General features: G+C 39.9%; 1 protein-coding gene across 1 annotated transcript in view; it reads left to right on the top strand.

Moving 5' to 3' along the window:
- The first annotated feature begins 3,451 nt into the window (after positions 1 to 3,451).
- Positions 3,452 to 12,919, top strand: part of LOC131838637 (maestro heat-like repeat-containing protein family member 1) — an 84,363-nt gene continuing 74,895 nt past the window's right edge. Inside the window, exons 1-4 of the mRNA XM_059185067.1 lie at positions 3,452 to 3,539; positions 10,405 to 10,517; positions 10,849 to 10,971; positions 11,874 to 12,033. Coding sequence (XP_059041050.1) covers positions 10,419 to 10,517; positions 10,849 to 10,971; positions 11,874 to 12,033 — 382 coding nt within the window. The 5' untranslated portion in view covers positions 3,452 to 3,539; positions 10,405 to 10,418. The remainder of the gene's footprint in view (positions 3,540 to 10,404; positions 10,518 to 10,848; positions 10,972 to 11,873; positions 12,034 to 12,919) is intronic.

A 12,919-nucleotide genomic window follows, 5' to 3' on the forward strand; every position in this document is an offset into this window, starting at 1 on the left:
TCCACAAAAAAGGCAGAAGGGAATTTGATAGGGATTGTGTTGGATCTGTAGACCAATGAGGGGAGACTGTCCATCTTAATTATGTTTAGTCTTCTCATCCGTGAACCTGGAATGTCTTTTTATTTGTTTAAGTCTTGTTTAATTTCTTTTAGCAATGTTTTATAGTTTTCATTGTAAAACTCTTACACCCATTTCGTTCAGTTTATGCCTAAGTATTTTACTTTTTGATCTTATTGGGAATGTGATAATTTTTTAAATTTCATTTTTGTATTGTTCATTGCTAGTGTATAGAAGTACAGCTGATTTTTAGATATTGATTTTGTGAATTTCCTTCATTAATTAACTCCTTCATTAATTCTAGCTTTTTGTTTTTTTAGTGGATTTCTTCAGATTTTCTGTATACAAGATCATGTCATTTGTGGATAAGATAGTTTATTTCTTCCTTTCCAATCTGGATGCCTTTTATACCTTTGTTGCCTACGTATCCTGGCTAGAATAGTCAGTACATTGTTGAATAGGGTTGGTGAGCATGTATATCCTTGCCTTCCTCCCAATCTTAGGGGGAAAACTCTTGGTCTTTCACTATTAAATACTCTAGCTGTAGGTTTCACAGATGCTTTTTAGCATATTGAGGAAGTAACTTCCTATTGCTAATTTGTTGAGGATTTTTTTTCATGAATGCCTAGATGTTATCTGTATCCAGTTTCATGAATAAGGAAACTGTTTCAGGGGTATAGGTCTGTGACTCATTGATCTTGTGCAACACCCAGTGCTCCTCACATCATGGACCCTCCCCATGTCCATCTCCCAGCCACCCCATCTCCTCACCCCCACCCCTCCAGCAACCCTCAGTTTGTTTCCCAAGATTAAGAGTCTCTTATGGTTTGTCTCCCTCTCTGGTTTTGTCTTGTTTCGCTTTTTTCCTCCCTTCCCCTATGATCCTCTGCCTTGTTTCTTAAATTCGACACATCAGTGAGATCATATGATAATTGTCCAAAGACCAAGCTCTCAATCACTGTGCTAGCTCTATAGCATACCCTTCCACTTCATTATTTTCACTCGGTCTCCTCCTCTATATTCTCACCTGCTTCTGCTCATTTTGTTAAATGTTTATCTTCTTCAGGATTCTTGGCCATTTGCACTTGTTCTTCTCTTCTGAGGCAAAAGAATGGCTTTGACCATCACCTCTGAGCTACAAAATCTACATCTCTAGTTCCCCTTAAACTCTAGTATATCCTAATGCTTCCAAGTTTTACCCTTGGATATCTAGAGAAATCTCAAACCCATCATGTTCTTAAAACTTCCCATTATCCCCTGTCCTCTCACATGGGTTCCTCTTTCTGTATTTTCAATATTGAATGTTTCTTCCATTTACCGTATTCAATTCTGAACCTGGGAGAGATCCCACGCGCCTGCTTTTCCTTGGCGTCTTCTCTCACCTCTTCTAATCCATTGCCAAGTTCTGCCTATTTTAACCTCCAGAGTATATTTGTGATCTGTTCTTGTCTCTTCATCTCCTGTGCTACTATCTCAGGTCAGGTAACTATCATTTCTCCCCCCTGCCTGCAGTCTTGTCCTCTTCAGGCCCATCTTCTACATTACAAACAGAGTGGTTCCTCTCAATCACAAATCCCAGACCCTCTGATATGTGAGCTTTTCAAGGACTCCCTGTTGTCACAGCATGGTGACAAGGCCTCTCTTCCTCACTTGCATTCTGTACACTTCTACCAAATATTGAACTCACAAGTGCACTTAATTTTAGGGGCACCTGGGTGGCTCAGTGGGTTAAGCCTCTGCCTTCGCCTCAGGTCATGATCCCGGAGTGCTGGGATCGAGCCCCACATTGGGCTCTCTGCTCAGCCTGCTTGCTTCCTCCTCTCTCCCTGCCTGCTTCTCTGCCTACTTGTGATGTCTGTCTGTCGGATAAATAAATAAAATCTTAAAAAAAATCTTAATTTTAGCAGCTACATGACACTTCCGTCACTTGAAATCACTACATTATTTGGTTCTGTGTGTACGTCCACTAACATGATGTCTCATGCCTTGTCTCATGGCTGAGTGCTTTTTGTATATTCTGTTTCTTTGTTTGAGAGGTTCCTTCTCCCTCCACATCATGCCCTCTATCCTCTTTCATCCTGAAAAGCCACACTCACCAGCCCATTCTCTCAGAAACCTTCGCTAGCTCTTACAGACTTAATTATATACTCTCATCTCTGTTTTTTAGAACATTGTACATGCCTATAATATTGTGTGTATTGTCTTATCTTATAACTGTCATATGTTCTTTACTCTTACTCTAAGTTCTTTGGGTCAGCAATCATGTTACCTTTATCTGAAATACCCTCACAACACCCATCATATAGACAAAGCTAAAAAAAATTTGCTGACGTCACTTGAATTAGGCTTTTTTCTATAAACCTCCTTGCTTTTAATAAAACATTTTCTGAATCATCAGTTTACATTTTTAAAAGAACATACTTAAAAGTAACACTTTTTGGATGACAAAAGTAACATATGTTTATTTTAAACTGCATGGAACTTATAGAGAAGTCCTTAGAAGAAAATAAAAATTCCTTATAAATCTACCATCTGGATATGTTACCACTTTGATGTATGTTCTTCCAGTTTTTTCTGTGCATTCATATGTGTGTGTGTATATAGACATGTGTGAATAGTCCGGTTATATGTATATATATATAAAATATATAGTTGAATATATATAAAACAGTATTATACACACTTTATAACTTGCCTTTTTTTAACAATCTATGTGAACATTTTGTCATGTCATTAAATATTTTACAAAATTAATTTTAACAACTGCACATATGTATGAACTGTAATGTAAGTATCTGTGTATTGTTGAGTGTCAAAAGAATTTTGAATTTTTACTTATAGATAAATAGTGCCATGGTAAATATATTTATATATAAACCCTGTGCGCACCTTTGCGTCAACATAACAAGTTTAAAAAATATAACTCATTCACTCATTTATTTTCTCAACACATTTGTTGAATAGCTACTCTGCAGCAGGTATTTTATTTTTATTTTTTAAAGATTTTATTTATTTGACAGACAGAGATCACAAGTAGGCAGAGAAGCATAGAGAGAGAGAGAGTGAAGCAGGCTTCCCACTGAGCAGAGAGCTCAATGCAGGACTTGATCCTAGGACTCTGGGATTATGACCTGAGCCAAACACAGAGGCTTAACCCTCTGAGCCACCCAGGTGCCCCTGCAGCAGGTATTTTAAAGAAGAAGTTGTAATAAAGCTATTTCTCTCCAGGAGTTGTCTTTGGGGGAGGGGAAGCTCTATTCCACCTTAGGTTCTTTAGAATTAAGGAGCTGGTGGGTTAGTTCTAATGTAAGCATTCTCAGTTTGGTTGCTAAGATATGATTATTTCTCAACAGTTGGGTCATATTCCCAGGAGACGTTACCTCTGTGTCATCTCAACCTCTTCCTTGTAGTGCTGTTGTTTGTCTGGTGTGGGTGAGAAGGACAGAAACAGACACTGGAGCAGGGTCAAGCCTAAAAAGGAGGTGAGTCTGAACATGAGAAATGAAGTCAAACAGTGGCTGTATAAGGGTAGCAAAGGGTTGGGTTCAAGGGACCTTGAATAAGTAAAATCCTCTGTCCTGGCAGGGCTATGGGTGTTGTGAGAGAGAAGTCAAAGATGACCAAGACTCAAGCACTGCTCAGATTTAGGGATTAATTTAGGGAAGGAGAGAAGATAGTATATTCAATGTTGGATGTATTGAATTTAAGTAGTATAACAAATGAAGAAGTCTAAAATATTGAAATAAGGTTCTGCAACTCAACACCTGGAGAGATTTTTTTACTCTAAAAATAATAAGCATTTATCCTCTTCATTTTTCTAAAAAATAAAGTTTAAAGTGCACCGATTCTCTATTTTCCTTCTAAGGAAAATAACGATATCAAACTCCATCCCTGCCCTTCAACCTCAGCCTGTTCATCTTTTGTACTGTGCTGTCTAACGGTCTCATTCCATCAGGGCTTTAACTCTCTTGATTTAGTGGTGATTATTATATTTTACTGACAATACTCCCTTAAACTTACCACCTTCCCAGGCACCTACCAGAAAACAAACTACACATTCAAATTTGGAATATTTGAGGAGAGTTTAACAGATTTAAAGCAACTATTTCGGATGAGTATTTGTGAGTAGAGATTAAGAAACCCACAAGAGATAGTAAATATGCTGAAGCCAGTAACAGCCAGAGTTGAGTCATCCCTAGTCCTGAAGGGATGTGGGGAGGGAGAAATCGTGAAAAGCTGAAAGGAGCGTTGTGCATACAGGGCTATCTTGAGAGAAGCAGTGACCTCAAGGTATGCACCCATCCAAGAATCACATGGCCAGGAGGAACCAGGAGAATATATACTGTGACCTGACCATCCTTTCTTTCTGCAGCTTCCTATTGGGGCTCCCCATATGCAAAACCCAACTGCAAGCCATAGGACAAGGGGGTTTATTGGATATGGCCTCCAAAACATTTAACAGAATGAAGAAGAAGGTAGGGAGCATCTGGAGAGCCAACAGAAGATACTCAGGATACCAAGTGTTTTACTAATTCTGAGTACATGATTAATACATTTCTTGCATTCTTCTTTTCCTTTACGGATTTATTTCATTCCTTGCTGAAAGAAGGAAGATTATTAGTTTTATTTCAGTGGGGGCATATGAATAATAAATTTCTTAGCTTATCTGGAATGTTTTCATTTTGATCTCACTCTTTTTTTAAAAAAAGATTTTATTTATTTGACACATAGAGAAAGATCACAAGTAGGCAGAGAAGCAGGCAGAGAGAGGGGGGAAGCAGGCTCCCTGTGGAGCAGAGAGCCTGATTCGGGACTTGATCCCAGGATCCTGAGATCATGACCTGAGCCAAAGACAGAGGCTTAACCCACTGACCCACCCAGGCGCCCCAACTCTTACTCTTGAATGATGGAGCCAGGTATAAGTTCTAGATGGATAGTTACTTTCTTTTAAAACTTGGAAACTATTATTGCATTGTCTTCTCTACTGTTGCTGATGGCAAGTCTGCTGTTGGTCTGGTGGTCTTTTTCTTGCAGGTAATCTTTTTTTTCTCTGAGTGATTTAGAGTTCTCTTGTTTTCTTCGGTCTTTTATTTTATTCCAGTGTATCTAGAAATGGATTGATTTTCTTTATCCTGTGAAAGACTTGGTGTGCTTTTCCAATCTGAGCATTCATGTTCGCTTTAGTTCTGAAAGATCTGTAGCCACTATCACTTCAACTATTACCTTTTGCCCATTCACTACATTCCTTTGGCATTCCCATTAAGCATATGTTGGAGGTTTTCATCCATGTCTCTAAATGGCTCTCTTTTATTTTCTTATCCATGTGTCTGTGCTAGATTCTGGGTCACTTTTGCCAGTGTGTCCTCCAATTCACTGATTCATTCTTCAGCAGCATCTAGTCTACTCTGAAACCTATCTAATGAGTTGTATAATTTCTATGTTTTTGTTTTCTGTATTATCTTTTAAAAATATAGCTTCTTCTATTTTGAGGATTTTTTATTTGTATGTTTGACAGAGAAAGACACCATGAGAGAGGAAACACAAATAGGGGGAGTGGGAGAGGGAGAAGCAGGCTTCCCACTGAGCGAGAGCCTGAAGCAGGGCTTGATCCCAGGACCCTGGGATCATGACCTGAGCTGAAGGCAGAGACCTCAACCCACTGAGCCTCCCAGGCATCCCCCAAAAAACATTTTTTAAAGAAAAAATCATATTCTTGCTTTTCATTAAACTTTTACTACCTAAGTTTGAATCCCCAAACACAGTAGTTCATATTTGCTTATTTTTGAGTTTTTTTTTTTAAAATAAATATAATCATGAAATATTTTGTCTCTGGCATCTTTCACTTATTTCATATTTGTTAGATTTATCCCTATTGTTGCAGGACATTATAGTTTGTTCATTTTTCATTGCTATATTTATTCCACAATATGCCTATTGTATGAATAATAACAATTTCTCCACTATGGTGATATTTGACATTGCAGTTTAGGGCTGTTATGAATAATGGCACTGTGAACATTCATGCACATGTCTATTATCATAAGTAAGCATGTATTCCGTTAGGTGTTTACCTGGGAAAGGATCACAGAGTAAGCATATCTTAAGCATTCTGGTAGATAATACCAAGTTGTCTCCCAAAGTGGCTGTATTCTTTTATATCCCATTAGTATATGAAAATCCCCACTGTTCCACATCATTTCCACACTAGTTATTGTAAACCTTTTAAGTTTAAGCCATTCTGGTGGGTGTGTTGCAATATACTTCTGTGGTTTTAATTTTTACTTCCCTAATTCCTAGTTAGATTGAGGCAAACCTTTAAATGTGTTTATGAGTCATTTGGATATACTCTTTTATAAATTCCTTTTAGGTCTCTTACCCATTTTTCTTTGATTTGCAGGGGATTATCATATATTTTGGATATGAATACTTTGTTGATTTTATGGGTCATATATATCTTTTTGCACTCTGAGCTTTGCCATTTTTTACTCACCTAATGGTGTCTTTTGATAACTGGTGAATCTTGATTTCTTTCCTAACATTTTATTTTGAAAAAATACCAGACCTATAGAAAAGTTAAAAGAATAGTGCAATGAGCGCCCATTATTCTTCAACCTACATTCTCCAATTTGCTAAATATTTTGCCATGTTTGTGCTCATCTCATACTCTGTCTCTCTCAATCCATATACAGATGCATGCACAGAGATCTGAATCATTCCAGAGTAAGTTCACACTTATATTATGGACTTTAAGTATTCCAGGAGAATTCTTATAACTTTATTATATTCAAGGAACTTAATATTGATACAATATTATCATTATCACATAGCCTGTGGTCAAATTTCCCCAAGTGTCCTCAAAATTTTCTTTCCAGCTAAAATTTCCTTTCTAGCTATTCTTCAGCCCACCTAAGATCCGATCAAAGATGATCCATTGCGTTCTCCTTTCATCTAAGATAGCCCACCCACCATTTTCGTCTTTAGTGGTCATGTCGACTGTCCTATAATCTGGATTTGACTGATCGCTTCCTCATTTTAGATTTAAATTAAATGTAGTGGGCAAAAAAAATACTGCGTGGGGAAGCATGTCTTCCATTGCATCATCAGGAAACATAATATCGGTCAGTTCTGTTATTGGTGATTTTACACTTGATAGCTTGGTGAAGGGGGTATTCATCAGATCTCTCTGTTGTAAAAGAGCTTTTCTCCTATTGTAACTTAATGCATAATATGTGTGGTAATGCTTCAGGCCATGTCAATATCATTGGTGCTTCTTGCCTGCAACAGTTATTTCATCTATAGTTGCAATTCTGTCATTCCTTCTCTTTTATTAGCTGGCATCTTTTAAAGTGGAATCCCTCCTCCCCCACTATAACTACCATGCATTTATTAATTTATCTTTATATATATTTTTTAAAAGATGTTATTTATTTATTTGAGAGAGAGTGAGTATAAGCCAGGGAGAGAGGCAGTGGGAGAGGGAGCAGCAGGCTTCCTGCCAAGCAGGAGCCTGACATGGGGCTCCATCCCAGGACCCTGGGATCATGACCTGAGCTGAAGGCAGACGCTTAACTGAATGAGCAACCCAGGTGTACCACTACCATTTTTAAGTTCCAGTTTGGGTCCATGGGTTCCTTTCTTTTTCTTCTTTATTTTTTATTCAATGGATTTTAAATTATTATTGTCATTCTTTTTGATGTTCAAAATGTTGCTCATTTGACCAATGGGAGACCCCTTTCATCTGGGTCTTCTGCCTTTTTAGTGTATACCCATTGGGTTTTTGAGCATGTGTCTGTTTTTGGCACAAAAGTATAGGGACCTACTTGTACTCTTTCTTTTTTTTTTTTTTTTTTTAAGATTTTATTTATTTGACAGAGATCACAAGTAGGCAGACAGGCAGGCAGAGAGACAGGAGGAACCAGGCTCCCTGCTGAGCAGCGAGCCCAATGTGGGCTCGATCCCAGAACCCTGAGACCATGACCTGAGCCAAAGGCAGAGGCTTAACCCACTGAGCCACCCAGGTGCCCCTCTTGTACTCTTTCTACCCCCAATCATTTATGACCAGAAATCTGCCATTTCTTCAAGAAGGCTTTTTTTTTTATTTCCTTTTTTAAAAGAGTGGGTTATAGGGATGCCTGTGTGGCTCAGTTGGACGAGCATCCAACTCTTTGTACTGGCTCAGGTCATGATCTCAGGGTTATGAGATCTAGGCCCATATTGCATCCGGCAATGATGAAACTCACCAGGACGCATAACTGGAGAATGGCTAATCTCAGTTTTGAATCAAGGCAATCTTGACGCCACCATCCCCCACCCTGCCAGAGCCCTCCAGCTTAAAAGTAACTTTTTTAAACTTAAATTGCAATGGTAGAATTAAACGTTTTAGCAATAAAATGTATCTGTAGGGCATTAAAGAATCATCTAACTTTGTGATGGTAACAGAAATGTGGAGAAGAGTCAGAGAACTTGCATGGCTGAAGCCTTATGTTTTTCTTGATTCTTAACTGAATGTTTTTAGATCCACCACCACTTCCCAAAGAAGTGGCATGGATATTACATAGCCTGAGAAGACTTTCAGAGATAATCACATTACTAGGACAGACAAGACATTCTTAAGGAAGCAAAAGCTTCCATTTCATGGACACATAGGGCCTGGAGAGCCAAAAACATGGATGTAATGAGGGAAAGTAGTGTAAAATAATATAAGTATGATATCAACATTAAAAAAAAATGCCCATCCCCGCATTTGTGCTTGCACACACTCTTGCAAATAAATAAATAAAATCTTAAAAAAAAAAAGAGTGGAGTATAAATGGTATGTAGCAGGTGTGCTCATTGGTTTTTGGGCATCTTCAACAGAGAGAAATACTTTAAATCATGAAGTCTTTATTAATTTATTTAAAATTAATTAAAATTTAAACATCATGGGCTCCCATTCTATATTTGCAGCTCCCTTCTTCCATGCTAACAATCCTGTTTGCTGAAAAACAGTATATTTACTTCAACATACGCAATGGTTTCATAACTACCTCCCCAATAACACTACCAATAACAAACTCATTAGATAAATTTCAAGACTTCTTTGCAGGTCTTTTTATCCTTAGGAGATATCCCATTAAAGGCACACACTTAGAATATTATGTTTAAAAGTTACTTGAATAACTCTTCTTTATAGTTACATAATCAGTTTCAAAGGTTTATTTATTTATTTGAGGGGGTCAGCTGAAGGGGCAGAAGAAAAGGGGTAGAGAATCTCCAGCAGACTCCATTGAGCATGGAGCCTGATGCGGGACTCAGTCTCATGACTCTGAGATCATGACCTGAGCCAAAACCAAGGGTCTGACCCTCAACCAACTGCACCCCTAGGGACCCCCTTTATTCTCCATTTTTTAGCATCCGAAGCATATTTGTTTGATGATGAGGAGGAGGAAGAGGATGGCAACAATTATTATCATTACTATTATTTTATTGAAGTCTTGCAGAGGCTGTTTTACAAAATTAATTTCCTCTGAACTAATTTCCTGTTCCAATTGTTGGTTTTGCTGTGTTGTCTTTCCTACCATTAGATTTCTACATGTCTTTGGGAATTTGGGCTTGTTTATTTTATGTAACATCTCTATTTCTCCTCCTTTCCCTCTCTCTCCCCTCCTGTTAAATACACTTCCTTTCTCGTTGCTTTTTTGGTTGTCTCATTTGCTACCCCTAACCCTGATCTAATGTCCAGGACCTGGTCTTAAAATGACAACAAAAATCTTTTCTCCTATAGAGATATGGGGATGCTGTGGATTCGGGTACAGTCCCAACAGTTTCTAATTGAGAATAATAGTAGTCAATATTTACTGAGCTATTACTATATGTCAGGCACTATTCCACATATATTATTTCATATAATGTGCCTAACAACTCTATGAGTTGGATATTGTACAACAGCAACTCCTGCTATCACTACCACAACGATGACCATTTTACAAATGAGTGAAGTAAGTAAAGCATGTTAAATAATGTCTGTAGTAAAGACAAATCTGAACTTTTATATTTAAAAAAATTTTTTTTAAATTTTTTTATTTTTTAAGATTTTATTTATTCATTTGACAGAAATGACAAGTAGGCAGAGAGGCAGGCAGAGAGAGGGGGGGAAGCAGGCTCCCTGCTGAGCAGAGAGCCCAATGCGGGGCTCCATCCCAGGACCCTGAGATCATGACCTGAGCTGAAGGCAGAGGCTTAACCCACTGAGCCACCCAGTGCCCCTTGTATGTTTTTGTTTGTAGCATGGTATCTCCCTCTGATGAAATGCCCACCTGTAGCAAGAGAGAAACAACTCCCCCAGTTCACGCTCTTTACTTCTTACAGAGATACTTATAGCTATGATACAGTCCTCAGAGATCACTGAGAGGAGCCAGGAATGGGATACTTCAGGAAAGAACATTGAGGACATTATGGAGGTACTCCAAGCTGCTGATCAGGTGAGGACATCTCAGACATTTTACTGGCTCCAACCAGCACAGGACCATTTCCATCCAGGGAGCTGGTTGGGTACATACCTGTTGTGCCAGGAGAGTAGGAGAAATCACCAGTTAGCAGAGCACTACTTGGTCCAGGCCATCATAGCTCCAGGTCTGATTCCCGTGTCCCTAGTCTGACCCATATTCCCTCCATCCCCTCAATCCCTGATCCAGCTTTAACCCTCTTCCTGGATTCACTCCTCCTCTTCCTTTCTCTACCAGGGGCCCTTATTCTCTTTATTATCTTTACCCTTCAACCTTCCTTTCTTCCTGAGTCCCCTGTCTTCTGTAGTTGTCAACAGATAATGTCTTTAAAACTCTCAAGTTGCTGAAAGTTAAAATCCTAAACAACAAGATGGTACCTCCACTATGCCAGAAGGTGACCGATATCTTCGTTGACTACCTGAGGACCACGGTGAGGAGCCTGTGCCTCTGGGCTGGGGACTTTGGGGGAAGAAAACAGCAGGTCTGAGCCCAGGAGTTCTTTCTGGTGGATGATGACACTTGGAAACCAATGGGGATCTGGGATGTGAGTGTCTCATTTCTAAACAGTTTTCTGGAGTCCGTACCTAATACTCTGAGCATATCTCAAGGACCATGACCTAGACAGAATTGCAAGCTACAGCAGTGAAGCAAAGTGGTGAGGCAGGAGAAGGGAGACGGAAAGGGGGGAAGGATTTGGGCTGTTGGGCTCCAAGTCTGACCTGGTTTTCAGACTGTGTCCTGCTATACCTTAGTCAGCTTTGTTACTGCAATTCAACTAATCATCTCACTGTCTTTCAAATCCACTTACCCGTGTGCCAGCCCACCTCTAGACTGAACGTTCATAATGTCTACCTGTCTATCTACCCACGTACTTTACATGCACGTTCCTGACACTGGTTAATCTCATTTCTTATTTTCTTGGTTACCTATGAATTATCTTTCTTCTGGTTTACCTGCCTTCTTTGGCATGCCTGTCTTATGATCAAGATTCTTGACCTGCCAGAGATTTCCAAAGTTGCTTCCATAATCTACTCACCTTCCTGATGATTCCCTGGGTGCTGTGTGGGAATTTCTCTGCTCTAAAATCTTCAATCCCCACAACCCCCCTGCCCCCAACACAGAGACTTTGCAGATTTTTTTGTCTACCTGTTCTTTGCATGCTCTAGGAAGGTCTTGCCCTCCATCACTGGGAAGGCATTTGTTGGATGGGGTGGTAGTGGAATTCTTGCCTTCTAGATGGAAGAGAATCACTTATTGACCAAAGCTGATTCTTAGAAGTTACGGGACTCATCTTGGGGATTAGCCTTTGAATAGTTCATCTTTCTTTTCCAGAAGCCCGAGGGAGAACTGGAGGAGCTGTGTACTACGGTCCTAATGGCTCTGGGGTTCCAGTCTCCAGGAATGGTCATCTTTAAGCTGTGGGACAGATGGCACAACACCTTGCCCCCAAACTGCCTCCTGACTGCAGTGGGGAGACTCATCCACCGCCAGGGTATAATCTGAGTTAGTCTGAGAAGAGAACAGGGGCAGCAGGGCGTGGAGACATTGTATATGCTCTAGATCAGCTTTATATTCCTGATTTCTCTCATTGGACATCTCCACTTATTTCAGTCATGGGTGTGTATGTGCAGGTGGGAGAACAAACTAGGATCCCTACTGGGCTCCTGGGACCTCAGGAGGGAGTTTCTGGAGACCAAGAATGGCATAATAGGATGTATTAGGGCATGGGAGACCCACAGAGCTGGAAAGAAGACTCCAGGTGAAGAGAGAAGGCAGAATAGAAAGTACCCATTCAGCAGTGGTGGGTGGGGGCAAGGAGGAAGCAAGGAGGGCTTTATTTAAGGGAGCATGCAGTGTTGAATTTGGTTAGAGGCTTGGAAGTTAATAGAGTAGGCAGGAGGAGGCAGAGACTCACCATTCAGTCTCTGCCCTAGTGGCTCCTGGTGATGGTGGTGGCTCGCTTACCCATTCTGCTCCCTTCTCTCTATCACAAAGTGTGAAAAGGCAATCAAGTCACAGGACTAGTGACCTTTTCTCTACCACTTGGAACTGGGGGAAAGAGAGTCTGGGGGGAGTAAGTTTGCCTTCTGAGCATTGGGCTCAAAATGACAAGGCATGACCCAGCGAGCACAGAGGACACAGCAACAGAAGCTGGAAACATGTCGCTTGATCTAATCAGGGCAAATGTCTTCACATCCATCTCAGACAGCATAGTTCTCTATTTCCTAAGGGTTTTTGTAAAGGAGTGTTCATGTTTAGCCTGTCCTAATAATTTGCATTTTTGTGCTATGCTAATATCCACTATCGAGCTTGATCCTCCCAGCATCCCTGCGCAGTGGTCACGTCAGGAACTGTACTGCTATTTAACAGTTAAAGAA

Source organism: Mustela lutreola, chromosome 8, assembly GCF_030435805.1.
Source record: "Mustela lutreola isolate mMusLut2 chromosome 8, mMusLut2.pri, whole genome shotgun sequence".
NCBI lineage: Eukaryota > Metazoa > Chordata > Mammalia > Carnivora > Mustelidae > Mustela > Mustela lutreola.